General features: G+C 45.6%; 1 protein-coding gene across 2 annotated transcripts in view; it reads left to right on the forward strand.

Annotated features, from left to right (window-relative positions):
- Positions 1–14659, forward strand: part of CTBP2 (C-terminal binding protein 2) — a 150276-nt gene that overhangs the window by 85689 nt on the left and 49928 nt on the right. For both annotated transcript variants that reach the window (XM_085601469.1, XM_085601479.1), the window contains exon 4: positions 8132–8338. In XM_085601469.1, the coding sequence (XP_085457595.1) occupies positions 8132–8338 (207 nt within the window). The remainder of the gene's footprint in view (positions 1–8131; positions 8339–14659) is intronic.

Consider the following 14659-nt stretch of genomic DNA (forward strand, 5'->3'; position numbering starts at 1 on the left):
CCTCATCACCACCACATCTTTCTACCCCTCTATTTCCTCGTGTTTTCTCATACAATTCAGGTACTCTGTATGGAACCTGTCTGCATGGACTGACCTTGGAGAGCCGGCCTCTGGACTGAAGTCAGTAAACAATTACAGAGTATCTTACTGCCAGTGTTATCTAGGAAATTGGAGTGCATCTGGTACTTGTTCCAGGGGTCCCCGTAACTCTCCTGTAACTACAGTTTGATGTGCAATCAATTCTGCCCTCCCAGAATATTGTCTAATAATATCATTATTTCACTTGGTCAAGTAAGGTCTCCTTCTCCTCAGTAGGGAGGTAGGCTTTGGTCTCATTATTCCCATTTTGCTTGGTTCAGTAGGTCAGCTTGGGAAAACGCCAGATGGTCCTCAGAAGTGCAAAGGAGGAGCCAACATTAACTGATGATTTATAAATGAAATTTTGTGCATAAGCCAGTATCTAGATCTGCCCACTATGTATTATGTTGTATTTCATTGTATTATATTGTAATGTAGCATTTCTATAGTGCTTTCTCTATCCCTTGGCGGGACCTCAAAGCTCTTCTTGATATATTGGGCAAATCACTGTGCTCTCTGTTGCCCAAACATTCCAATTACCCCCAACAAAACTGGAGACAGCAAGAGGCAAGTGCAATGGTAGTATTTTTATTCAATATCACGACGGACACTGATGTCTATCTGGCTGACGAGACTGAAGCATCAGACTGGAGATGAAGAAGTGCAAAAATTAAAAGAACTACGCAACATACCTTCTTCATTTATGTAGCCAGAATCTGGAATGCCATTCCCAAATGCATGAGGATCACCCCAACCCTGCTCCAATTTAGGAACGAGCTAAAGGCACTCTACATCTTGATGCAGTAACTGTCCACTTTCGCTCTTATAAACAAACTACCTCTACAGTCACGTGTTAACTGTGTCTTTACCTTGGACTGTGTACAGCGTGTTGCTGCCTTCCGACTAGGTTTGTTCTATATAATGACCACATATACACACACACATACATGCATGCATACATTGAGTGTAATGCACCAGGCAGGCAGCAGCGCATGCTCATCTACAAAGACAGCATGTATTTGAAAAGGTCCAGTGTTATAGAGTGGAAGCTATAAGCCTGCATGTACAAGTGAGGAATACTGCAATACATTGGCTAATTCTTGTCAAACACAAGAGGCACCTTCTAAACAACAGTTGGATAACTTAAACAGGTGGACATGGATCAACAACAATCATGCTGTCTGCATTACAGTACAACAGGCTCACTTGGTCCCATATTGTGCCTTTGTCCACCTTCTGCTGACCTTATATTGACTGAGTGTATACTTCAAATTTGGGAAGTGTAAGCTCACTATGAAAAAACTATCCTTCCACGGTTCTCCCTGTGCATATTATCACAACTCAAAGAGATCTACCGCTGAAGCATCCACCCTGTAAATTGAGATTTCACAGATGAACATGAGAGCATAGTGTCAGGGGATAACTCAGAAGAATCTCAGTGGCTTGAAGATCTCCCAAGTGCCTGGTTACGGCTCATTGAACACTTAATGTCACATCCACCAGCATTACCTTGACCCCCTTCTGAAGTAACTGCAAAACCAAAATAACATCACGGTCCCAAGGCCTGGTCACAGCTATGAAACAAGACCTTGAACAATGGTCAGTTATTGAGCTCTAACCTCTTTTCGCTCAACATCAAGGCCAACAGATTTAGCTGGTAACAGAGACTGCGGAGAACCATTTCTGGTCTACAGCTGTTCGACAAAGGATCTGCTTCCACCTCATGTTCTGCCAAAAAGAAGCCATCACTATGGCCTCACTTTGATTTTCTCCCAAACCTCCTCCCTCTCTACCCTCCTCTTAACCAATCAGACAAGAACTGGATTTAAGAGAAATGACGGAGCAGGACAGGTCAAAAGAGACCCAGTTATGGGCCAGTCATCCAAGAGAGAATGAGAGTTGTCACTCTCTACCAATTCAATCTCATTCTATTCGTGTTCCAGTGTCCCATGTGGACCTGCCTCGAAGGCAGAATGTAAGCACTGACCACAAGGGCCATTGGTCTCAAGCTATCAGACAAACAGTTAAAAATGAATTGCAAATGAATTACTATTTTAGCTAGTAACAAAATATAGCCCTCACCCTCCTGGTGATTGTGTATAAAGATAGAAAATGTACCAAATATTGAGAAATGTACACAGAATATGTTCATTCTTAAAATACTTCGTCAAGGAGCGAAAAAGTGAAGGTTTAAGCACTGCAGAGTCTCCGAAGCAGGTCAAGTTTTGGTGTGGTGATAAGGGATAAAAGATGAGAGCACAGGGTGTGACTGGAAAAGAAGCAGCAGAGGGTTCCAAGCTGTGATAAGGGTCACAGTAGGCTTCCAGCAAAAAAGCTCTGGTAGTCTATTCACAGGGATTCTAGCCCCCTGCTAGACAGCACATCAACTGGGAAATTAAAGGAGAGCTTCAGGGATCCATGTGTTTGTTGCACTAGTATGTGTGATATATTCGTGGTATATCTTCTCATGGGAGAGTTCCAGGGCAGGAAGAGTTGACACGCTGTGGGGCAGCTTTTGATGAAATGTTCCTTCACTTGGAACCGCTGATTAGAAAATCTTTTGGAGTTAAAAACTTTGTTGGCCTCTATTTTTTGGATCTTCTCCATGTTGGGACCTAGCAGCCATTGGTAACGACAGCTTCCCTTGGGCCGCAAGCAATCACAAAATCTGGGCAGTTTTAGGGTAGGTCTGCCTGTAAGGGAATGTTTTATGTGAATGTGAAGCGTTCCAAGTTAATAGCATGGGAATTTATATGTATTCATGTAGAAGCAAAGAACTGCAGAGTAACATTGTTGTAGGTTAAAAGGTCAGATGACAGTTTCACAGTAAAGCCGGGCGTAAAACTCTACGCAGGTTAATGATTGCACTCCTCCCATCTGTGCTGCTCCCCGAGAAAAACACGGTAAATGGCCTAGTTATCTAAGACACTTTATTAACATCACAATGTCATGTGTGTGCCCCTGAAAGTTCAAGCTCAGGGAGCTGGATCAATCAAATGATCAGAGCTGTGTGGAGGGCAAGCACTGTTTTGTGGAAGCACACAACTTCTGTTTAGTCAAGACATGTACTCCTGGCTCCCAACATGTGGCCAAAGCCCCTCACCTGGTGATTCGCACATAATTATCTGACGGCAGCTGTGCTGTAAAGTCAGACCCTCAAAAACTGAAAGCCCACCTGTTGTTTCAGTAACAACTGATTAGCAACTGCAAGCGCCTTTTGGCTTTGGCTCTTTATGAGTGTTATTGAGCTGGGGTGTCCTGCCTGGTGGATTGATGCTCCCTCTTTGGTAGATAAAGCTTGGATGTGCCCTGGGGACCCTCTGAAATAGACCTGCACCTAAAGTACTTTATGGTATTATAGAGGGAAGGATGCCTGCACGTGCCTCTCTGCCCCCATTGCCAGCTACTGGAATATACCTGAGCATGTGACGCCTCTGGTATCGTAGATAAAATAAACTATGTATTCCAGTATCAAAAAATGCAAATATTATTGCAGAACTTTGGTACGCAGTGGTGAAGTTGATTTCAATGTTTTCTTTCATATCTCCATAGCAAAGTTGTGGTAACTGATATGGAACATTCATAACTTAATGAAGAATATCAGACCATGGTTGGAAAGTGGCAGAAGGCCCTTAGTGAATTACATTTTATAAGATGCAGGGTGTGTTTTTTTAATAATAAACTGAACAGCCTCACAGAACAACCCACCTTTGAATATGATGTAGTCAGCAAAAATTGAATTAAGACAGGGCCATAAGAATAGACGATGGTCACCGATGCTTGCTCTTAGTGCACATTGGTCTGTAGCTTTTGCAGCTCGCTGTTAGCCCACACTAGCTTGCAGCCTGTGTACATTGAGCTAGCAGCGAGGCACCATCTCTCTTGGACTACTGAAGCCGACACTTAGCGTCCATCAAGCGGAGACTGATACTACTAACTCCTGCTGTCACTATATTAACAAAATATCCCTCTGTGCTTGCACATCGGAAGCTTCTTTAAATCCACATTAAGTAGGAGTGACTAGCTCAAGGGAGCCAGTAGTTATTCTGGTTTGAGGGACAGTGGAATAAAGACCCCATCACCCGAAGACCAAACTGCCTTTCAGTTGTAAGATGCCGGCAAAACCAAACTGTGAGCATCCTTCTGAGGATTTCACAGGGCATGCAAGAGGGTAGGCCTCAGATGGCCAGTATGTAGCTTCCTCGGATACTTTAAGGGAGGTTGCTCCATTGATCGTCAAAGCCCAACACCATATGGGACACTGATTGCTTAGCTATCGTTCCTGGAGTCTGTGTACCTCAGGCACTCAGACATCCAGAGGGTCCCTGAGCCATATGCCTTAAGGTATCATTATATTGGTGGCCAAAGAAAGGATATCCGAAATGCAAACAACTAATTTACTAAAATTCGTGTGTGCTATGTAGGACACTTTTACATCACATTTGGCCTCACAGCTACGCAACAATTATGCAACATCTACATAGCACACAGAACGAACACTGTCAAAAATAGTGAAGACTTCTGTTGAGGGTGGGCAAAAATTATTTAATGAAGAAGCACCAGAAACCCCTCCCACCACAAGTAATACATGTTCAAAAGCTTGTGCCCTCCAAGCCTTAAATCAGCTATTATCAATTGTCATCTCCTTGGAGCATGATGGGCAGAAGACAACCTCAGCAGTGATGGAGGAACACTTTTGGATCACCCAGGGCAGCATGGGAATGTCTGCAGAAGATAGAGAAATTCCAGTGGACCCAAGGATTGTCTAGTGTTCTGGGGTTAAACTCAATCTGTGTACACAACACTAACACAAAGTTTTGCTCCCTTTACATTTCTTGGAGTAGAGCAATGTCCATCTTAAAAACTAATAGGAAGGTGGTTCTATTTACCATACATACCTACACTAGAAGACATTAGAGAGCAGAGTACGGCTGGAAGAGAATTGTATAGAGATTAAGTAATGGTCTGTATAGAGAACTCAGAAGATTTTTCAAGTCTTTGTGGGATTAGTAGATAATTAGAATACATCAGAAGGAGCAACAAAAGGTAACCATGTGACTCCAGCAAGGAAACCATTTGATCTTTCTATGGCCATTGTAAGATATTTGGAGAACTGAAGAGGCTTTAAACTCATTCCTGAGAACCTGTAATTAGATGCTTTGGAGCACCATCTCCTGTATCAGTTGTGTTGTCCATTGCAGAACAAAGAGTGCTTTTTGCAGTCTTCATCTCCATCCCAAAATGTGCAGAGTTAAAAGAACGCTATTTCTTGAGACATTTGATATTTTGATTGTTAAGCTGTCATTTTACTTTATTGTTATTTTAAAAGACATCATTTTACATTGCATACTTGCTTTTTTAAAATTACGAATTGAAGTAGATTCCCTTGACATGTTTGAGGCAGTTCACAGACTCTATGGGCCCGGATCATCAAAGTGGTCAATCCATCATTCAATAGCATTGATGAAATACAGCTGCACATGTATCTATAGATCTACAAGGGCCAAGCAGGATCCTGGTGAGCAGGCTACTTCTGCTACTTCACAACACAAACGAAATGAAGGATTGGTGTATCTAGGTTCTGCTTAAGCTAAAGCACCAGATGAAGACTTGAAGTAGTTCACAATCTGAGCCTACTTTGGTTGTGTGTCTACTTTGTTTTGTCAGTCACTGTTCTGCCTACATTAATTTGACCATCCAGAAGACCCTTTGTACATTTTCAAGTCTTGTAGAAGATGCCACCAGTAGATGTACACAAATCTACCATTGTCATTAGGTGGAGTCTCCAGATACAAGTCCAAGTTCCAAGAGTATGTGTCTGGGATAGGAATGTGTGGCATATGGTAGCTTTCCTAATCATATGAGTATGTGTGTTTTGCCCCCTCTCCGTAGTGCACTCAGTCATGCAGCTGCTTTCAGAGTTCATATCCCTAGGCTAGACATTCCAGATTGGGCTCTTGGCTCTATTATCTCTGGTCATGTACCGATTCATAGGCACCCAACAGAGATTAGTCTATCCTAGAAGTGAGAGAAGATCTTTGAGGAACAGCCCACAGACTCCTTAAGAAACATTCTTCTATTGATAAGTCTTTATGGTAACTAGGAAGAAGAGTTCAGAACATAATACAAATCTAATCCTTGAAGATTCATGCTCTAAGTAGTGTCTTGTTGGTCACCCTTCATTCAACGCACATAAGGGTTAAAGTGACTAGGTCCGACTATGTCAGGTACACATAGGAGTCTGCGGGAACACTTTACTACTGGTGAGACTATCCTCTGGTTGTGAAGGCACATTTTGAAGGGCTCCTTTGCATGCTCTTCTCATGATGAATCAAAGCCTTCCAGGATTGTGTATTCTTTTAGGCATGCGGGCAATGCCCATTCTCCCATGCTTTGGACTCATGGTAGGTCAATTCAAGTTTTCAATGTTGAAGCCTGCCTCTCCATCCGAGTTCCTACAGTCCTGTTCGTCACTTAAGCTCATTTTGCTTGTTTTAAAGCAAAAAGGTAAAGAAAAAAATCCAACAATGTGTTTAAAAATAGCAGTAAGTGGAGTAAGCTTTCTTAAACTGGCTGATTGACTTTCTACTCTTGAGCGCTTCCCTCTATAATTTGTACTTAGATTAAGACAATTATTTTAGGTTGAGCCTATCTGGACAGCGCAAGTTAAAAGTTAAACTTTTGAATTCCAACACAACAGTAGAACAAGGTGCTTCAGAAAGACAGCGTAAGTTGCCCTGTTGTGAAGGATCTATTGGGGTCCAACCAAGAACTTACAAGGGCCAAGAGCCCACAAATTGCTTATTATTGATAGGCTTTATTGTCGCTCTCATTTGCTTGAACTTCCAGGGGCTTAAAGCCTGCCCATTGCATACCATTGCATGGCTTTATAGTCATGCCCATTTGCTTGCTCGTTATTTGATGACTTTCCTTGTCCATCTTGTGTTTGTCCCTCCCCTGCAGTATAACCTCTTTACCATCCTCTTGACTGGCTGACTTGTGTTCTTTCACTTCTCACTTTTAGGAACCTACTTTTTTTGGGGGGGTGGGTTTAAGCACTCCTTCACAGTTCATGTTTTCCAACTCACTCACTCACTCTTGTTTTTCTGCTCCCCCCCCCCCCAATACCCACCCCTATGTGCTCGGTTTGCTTTTTCTCTCTCGTGGCTGCTCACTGTGCCTCCTGTGTACCTCTTCCGCCACATCACTCCATACTCTGTTTTGGTGTCTCCCTCGTGTCCTTCTACCTCCTGTCCCCCTGTGTTGTTGTTTCCCTTGACTGCTTCTCTGCCACTATCGAGTTGCTTCCTACCTCATGCTACATGCCCTGTTCATGTTGCTTTATCCCAACCTGATCCACCACCCGCTGCCCCATTTTCTCCCCACCCCTGCCATTCTTTTTTCATGTGCTAAATCTGTCACCTCTGGGGAAGATAGAGACACGGTGTTTGTTGCTTTGCCCAACTACTCTGGGCGCAATCTCACTTCCCAACCAAACACCTAGATTTCGTTCTCCGCGGACGTGTCTCCCCTTGACAGGCTTTCCTACCATAAGTCATATTTTACTCATCCATCCTGGTGTCTCCAGTACACTCACTAGTGCATCCCATGCATGCGCGTACCTCAGCTTTCACTGCCCTCTTTTTGTGTCCATGTGCTAGAGCGCTTTCACAGTCTGCCCATTTTAACCCTTCTTCTTGCCGTTTCAAAGTCCCTGCCTTCCAGCTCAGTGCAGTCTGTCTTTTGGCCACAACCAGTGCCTGATCCGCAAACTTGCTGGGTAATTCTTTCTTTGGGCTGTGGAGAGGCGTTCATGAAAAATATGTCTTCGGTGCAATCAATTGTCTATTCCTACAGTCAGTAACTAGATCTGCTGTTTTTTTCCCAGTATGTTTTCAGTTTGGACAGGCCCATGTCACATGGAAGAAATGTATGTTGTTCTCATTGCAGTCAGGGCATTGAGACTAATATTGACTATATTCATTCTCTCATGCGCGATGTAAATGTCCAAGGCTCTTGATGCCCTCAAGTCCATCGACCTTTCTCTTTGCAGGCATTGCGGTCTGCAACATCCCCTCTGCAGCGGTGGAGGAGACGGCGGACTCCAGCACCTGCCACATCCTAAACCTCTACCGCCGGAACACCTGGCTCTACCAGGCCCTGCGGGAAGGCACCAGGGTGCAGAGCGTGGAGCACATCCGGGAGGTGGCCTCGGGAGCAGCGAGGATCCGAGGGGAGACTCTGGGGCTCATTGGCTTTGGTAAGTTGGCTCACAGCCTGTGTGCATCCATTACACCAGAGAGAATCCCTGTCCTCAAGGGATGAGTAGCAGACATGGTGACCTCTCTCACAGTGTCCAGCCACAGCCTGGTATCCATCCACCATCAAAGGATCAACCAGAGACAGCATCTCTCACAGAGACATCTGGAGACAGTTTCCTCTGTCTCAGGGTCTACCTGATACTGCCTCATCTCACAGCCAGAGACACCTACAAACAGACACTCGGCATTACAGAGTATGCGAGGGACAGTCCCCCACCTGAGAAACCACCATCCAGAAGCAAAGAGCCTACCATCACAGACAGCTGCCCATGCTAACAAGGAATCCACCAGAATATGTCACTTTTCAACACCAAATGAAACCGGGTGGAGGCGCTGGCCATTGAAAGGCAGTCAGGGACTCTGTGATGGCAGGCGCGTGTATCTAGGTGGCTGTGTCTGTGAGGGGTGACAGTTCTTAGTACAATGTGTGAGAAGTCACTGTTTCTGGTAAACTCGTTCAGGGACAGCTGCTGTTTTTGTACTCTTTGTGAGAAAGAGAGGTATCTTTCAGAATCCATCTGAACTATGCAATGACGAGTGACTATCTGGGTGGTGCTGTCTGTGAGAAAGGTGGCAGTCATCTCTGTCAGTTGTCAGCAGAGAGAGTAACTTCTGTCACCGCCAGATTTACAAGGGAGATTCAACAACATATAATCCCATAGCACCAGAGACAGCCTTCTCTCTCTCCCAAAAGCAACCAGATAGTCCTTCATCTGAAACCAGGCCCCACAGGCATAGGACGCACGGTAGTGTCTTAGACAAAGGTGCCGTAGGCCCTGATGCAGGGGGTCTCGTCCCCTAGTTTAGTCGTACATCAGCAGCTATAATTGAAACACTGGGCCCTGGTGTCACTGCACAAGTTGCACTATTGCTACTTGGTGGCCCCTGGTCCTCAGCATTGTATATCAGTACATACTCGGACAGCTCACTCCCATAGCGTTCACCAGAGGCCAGCCCTGGAACCTCTGACTCTACACCACACATACTATCAGCAAAGCCACCAGAGATTAGGGTTGTGAAATTACAGAACAGTATACACAAATCAGGTATCTTCTACTCTACCAGCTGTCTACACCAATAGGTAATGCAGAAATGTAAAATAATCCACTCTGAGACAGCTACATGCAAAGAAAAGGCATACTTAGGCCCATGCCCACATTGCGTCATCATGAAGTGGGTGTAGGAGCACTCAGGTGGCCATGTACAGTAGGGACGGGCTAATGGCAAGGAGAGACGGGACAGGGAAGCAGTGAACAGGTTCACACAACAAGGGGGGATATTCAAAAGGAAGTGGCGGAGAGAGGTGTTAGCCTTCTTGGCTTAACGCCTCTCTCCGCCACTTCGGAAGCGCAAGGCTGCTTCATGCAGCACACATGCAAGTTACAAAACGGCATTTGAAAAAAAGGTTTGTTTATGTACAGGAAGGGACACCTTCCTGTACATAAACAAACCATGGCATTTAGCATTTTCCATGTGTGTTGCACAAGACAGCACACATAGAAAAAGGAAAAACGAGGAGAAATAAAGCATTTCTCCTCTTTTCGCCAACTTAACACCAGGGTTTTCCTGGCCTTAATTTTGGCGCTGCCTCCTATTTATGCTGCCATTGTGAATAGGGGCAGAGTCATAATCAATGGGTGTTGCGATGGAACAGCCACCACAACACCCACTGCACACCCCTTTCACGCTAATCACAGCATGAAAGGGGGCCTTATTCAAAAGGCAGTGTTAAGCCACGTTAAGTAGCTTAACGCTGCCTTGTGAATAAGGCGAGGCCCCTATCGCCACCACAACGTCACTAAAAGTGACGTTGTGGTGGCGATAGGGGCTTATAAATATGCCCAGGGTGTGCAGCAAGGCAGGCTCAGTACCGATGTAAGTGCTGCTGTACCATCAGAGCACACAGATGCCATTGTTTTTTCACGTTTTTGAGTTGCAGCCGATGACGCAAAATTCAGTTTGCTAATAGACCCCGGGAACAGACAGGGGAATGGAGAGAAAGAGACTCGATACAAAGAGGCCACAACAGGACAACACCGTATGGCACGAGAGGAGCTCCGGGCCGGACGCCGAGAGCCTCGGACTTGGAAAGCACCTCCCGAAGGGGCATGCCACAGGAGCGACAGATGGAGACGGGAGAGGCCCGGCGGAAGTCGATGGATGGTACGGATCAGGATCTTACCATGGACTTGGAGGGGGAGCATCCCCTGATGCGGAACATTGCTCTTCTGGAAAATCCGGGAGAGACAGACTTGACAACCAGCGCAGAAACGCAACTGCGACCTGAAGATGCAGCCGAATGTTGAGCAGTGTTGGGCGCAGAGAACTAGATGGGCAGTAAGCAGATAGACGGGGGCTTGCGCCTCCCTACGTGTGCAGTTTCCTTTTGGTGTATCTGAGCTTAGTTTATTTTATTTCCCTCTGTGTTTCCCCTTGTTCTTCCTCCTTCCCCCCTCCTCCCCGGTAGTCATTTGTGTCTGTTCCTTCCTTTTTTACCAAAATTGTTGTTTTTTTTTGATGGTCGGAGGTTTTCCTTGTGGATTTTTTCACTGTTTGAGCTTGGTTGGGTGGGGGGTTCTTATTGTGAGTGACTGAGATTGTGGTTAATTGGGGGTGAGGGGTAGTTTATAGAGGGGGTGGGGGGAGTTAGCAGGCCTAAAGTTTGAGGGGTGGGCGACAGACCTCTCCTGATCCAGATGACAAAGTTGGTCATGTTGACCAGAGGGAGAGTCACTTGGGTGAGGGGTGAGTGGGGGGTGGGGTGGGGGTGGAGCACGATGGTTTGTTTTGAAAACGCAGGAATGTATTGGTTGCAGCCATTCGGGGGGGGAGGGAGGTGGATGCGAGGCAGAGGGATGACCACGGCATGTTGGAATTAAGCAAGGATGACAGTTAATCAGACCCCATACTCTGTTTTATCGTGGAATGTCAACGGGATGGGGAGTAAGGTCAAACGCGGATTGGTAGCGTCGTTCTGTAAGCGGCTAAAGCCAGACGTGATTCTCCTACAAGAAACGCACCTGAGGGGCACGAGGTGTAATTTTCTGGGTCGTATACCATACACTACACTGGCGCATGCGGGGTTCTCCACTGGGGTGAGGGGGTTTGCCATATTAATAAGGAAAAATCCGCCGTTTAGGATAGAGCGTACGTGGAGTGACCCTAACGGAACATACGTGGCAGTACAGGGGCTTTGGGACAGACGACAGATCACCCTGGTTAGTGTCTACGCACCCCCCCGGCTACAGAAGCAAACGATGGACAAACTGGTTGCCATCCTTCTTGAGGCCGGTTCTCACACCCACATTATCGGAGGGGACTTTAATGATGTGATGGATCCCACATGGGATCGCACGACAGCCCAACAGGGGGGCCCCAAGGAAACCCCACTCAAAAGGTTCACAGATAACTTGACACTCACTGACCTGTGGCGGCGACACCACCCCAAGACAAAAGCGTATTCCTTTTATTCAGGGGCCCACAAGGCCTTCTCTAGATTAGATTACATATTTGTAGGGGAAGTACAAAGGATTGAATACCTGGCGAGGGGTCTCTCAGATCACTCACCGCTATGGCTGACAGTAGGGGCTCGATCGCAACAACAATTTAAGGACTGGAAATTGATCCCTTGGGAGTTACAGGACCCACAGGTAGCCCGTGAGATTAAAGTGGACACGGAACTGTATTTCCGGGAGAATGTGGGGTCGATGGATTCCGCTATTGTCTTGTGGGAGGCATACAAGACAGTCCTTCGGGACAGAGCCCAGAATATTATTGCACGCAAGAAATGCAAGGAAAATGAGGAGATAGCAAGACTTGAAGCCCAGCTCCTGCAGGCTGAATCACGAGTCATCATAGGCGACAACCCTGGCCAGCTGAGAGAGCTAAAGCTCCTGCGGCAGGAATAACTTGCACTAGCCAAAAGGGATACGCAGAATGCAATACAGGCCATGCATAGAAGACTATATGATGCAAGTGACAAAACGGGTAGATTGCTGGCGTGGCTCAGCAAGAAAGAGCTTGAAAGCAGATGGGTAGCTCAAATACAGTTGGAGGATGGTACGACCTACGTAACCCCAAATGCAATAGCACACGCCTTTGCGGGATATTACGAAGCCTTTTATGCGAAAAGCCCCCTCGTGGATGCTGAGCAGATTCACACATATTTACAATCTATACAGCTCCTGCGAACAGAGTCTGATGAGTCGCAAACGCTGGAGGCGGGACAGTCAAAAGAAGAAATCGTAGAAGCTATAAGTCAGATGAAAACAGGAAAGTCCCCGGGTCCTAATGGGATACCGCCGGAATTTTTCAAGCAACATGGGGCATTTTTCAGCGCACATCTCTTGCAGATGTACCTGGAGGCGAGGGACACAGGTGCGCTTCCCGAAGATCTCCGGACGGCCACTATAGTGGTGATACCTAAGGAAGGGCGGCCACCACAGAGCTGCGCTTCGTATCGTCCCATCTCCCTTATAAATGTGGAGACTAAGATTCTGGCCAGAATTTTGGCTAATAGACTGACTCGGGTCAATAATGGACTCATTCATAGGGACCAGTCAGGCTCTATGCCTAAGAGATCGACAAGACTGAATCTCAGAGGGGTCTCTAACTGGTTGGAAATGGTGCGATATAGGACTGACCCACATCTTATACTGTCCCTTGATGCCGAGAAGGCGTTTGACACGGTCCACTGGCCGTTTCTTATGGCGGAGGTAGATCTCCCCAAAGTGAAGTTGTTGTTGCTCCAGTTGGGTTTGGTGGTAGCTAAAAGAGTCTTGGCAAGGGCCTGGGGTGCTGCGATCAACCCAACGATAGAAGATTGGCGGAAAGGTATGGACATGTACATGCTGGGGGAGAAAACGACTTACACGGCGAGGGGGTGCCCAAAAAAATTCTGGAAAATATGGAAGCCGTGGCTACACTATTATGGTCTTGCACTCACGGACTCGCAGTAGGAGGGGGAGGGGATACCGGGGAGGGAGAGGGTGCAGGAATGAAGATCTCGTTGACAGTAACTACTTGAAGTCATTGATACCTTATGTGCTATTATTGCCGAATTCCACTATGCCTGTGTTGAAAACAGAAATAAGATGTTTTGAATATTTGATGTGGTTTTGTACTGTACCGAAGAAAATGCAAATAAAAAATAAAAAAAATTCAGTTTGCATGATAGGTTAGTTACTTAAGCAGTGTTGAAGCTTTTCTTTCTAGTATTTCATTTTTCAGAATCAAGATAGTTACTTCGATTTTTAACACATTTTCTTCTGAGAATGCTATAGAAACGTGATTATAGATCGTAAATAATATTCACCAGACTTGGAAACATTTTACGTATAGTAGGTATAATAAAACCCATATATAAAGCATCACCCACAGCCATGTAAAATACTCTGGCACTACTCAACTAGAAGCGTTATTTACGCTAATACTTACTGTTTCCAACCAAGAAAAACGTATTACCAGGTAAACACATAACATTGGTCACTGAAATACGAGATATCTTTAAAGAGGTATTGAAGATTTTTACAGGAACCACTCACAAGTAAGAAGAAAAGCAGATGATTCACTAGTTCTGGTTATCTTTCTGTAACTATTTTTATGTTGAAGTTTTGTGGACTGGCATTTATGAATCCTTGAAAGGTTTGCTTGGGAAGAGGTGTGGTCTTGGGACAGTGGAAGATACTTTGAAAGCAGGAAAACTAGGTTTGAATCTCAGCTTGCCCGTTTTCTGAAACTGCGTGATCCTTGGCACATCACTTCATGGCCTTGTGTGGTGGTTCAGCTCAGCTCGCTGTGTGCTCCATGGAATTAAAAACCTCCATTCACACTGCGATAATGCAAAGCTCCTGAATCCCTGTGAGTGAGGGACCCCGTCTCCTGACAAGAATCTCAAAGCTCCTGAATCTGTGCCCATTATCTTGTGATATCAATATTGCAGGCCTTAAGAGCAAACTGAGTTGTCCCGACTGGGGGGATTTTGTTGATATGTTTGATATATGCATGTTCCAGGAAACATGGACGTATGGGGTTTGCAACCTTCAAAATAGCTGGCTCCTCAAGGGGAAGGCCCTCTGGGGGGCTATGTATCTGGGTAGGTTTCCATTTAGGCTGTACGGTTACTCAACTGGAGTCCTTTTCTTATGACATCTTGTGTATCATGCTTACCTTTTCCCCAAACCTCAAAATAGTTCTGGTCAATGTCTATTCAAGGACCATGAGGACTAGTCAAGAATCCTTGACCCTAGATCAATTAGACC

The sequence above is a fragment of the Triturus cristatus genome, chromosome 1_2, assembly GCF_964204655.1.
Source record: "Triturus cristatus chromosome 1_2, aTriCri1.1, whole genome shotgun sequence".
Lineage (NCBI taxonomy): Eukaryota > Metazoa > Chordata > Amphibia > Caudata > Salamandridae > Triturus > Triturus cristatus.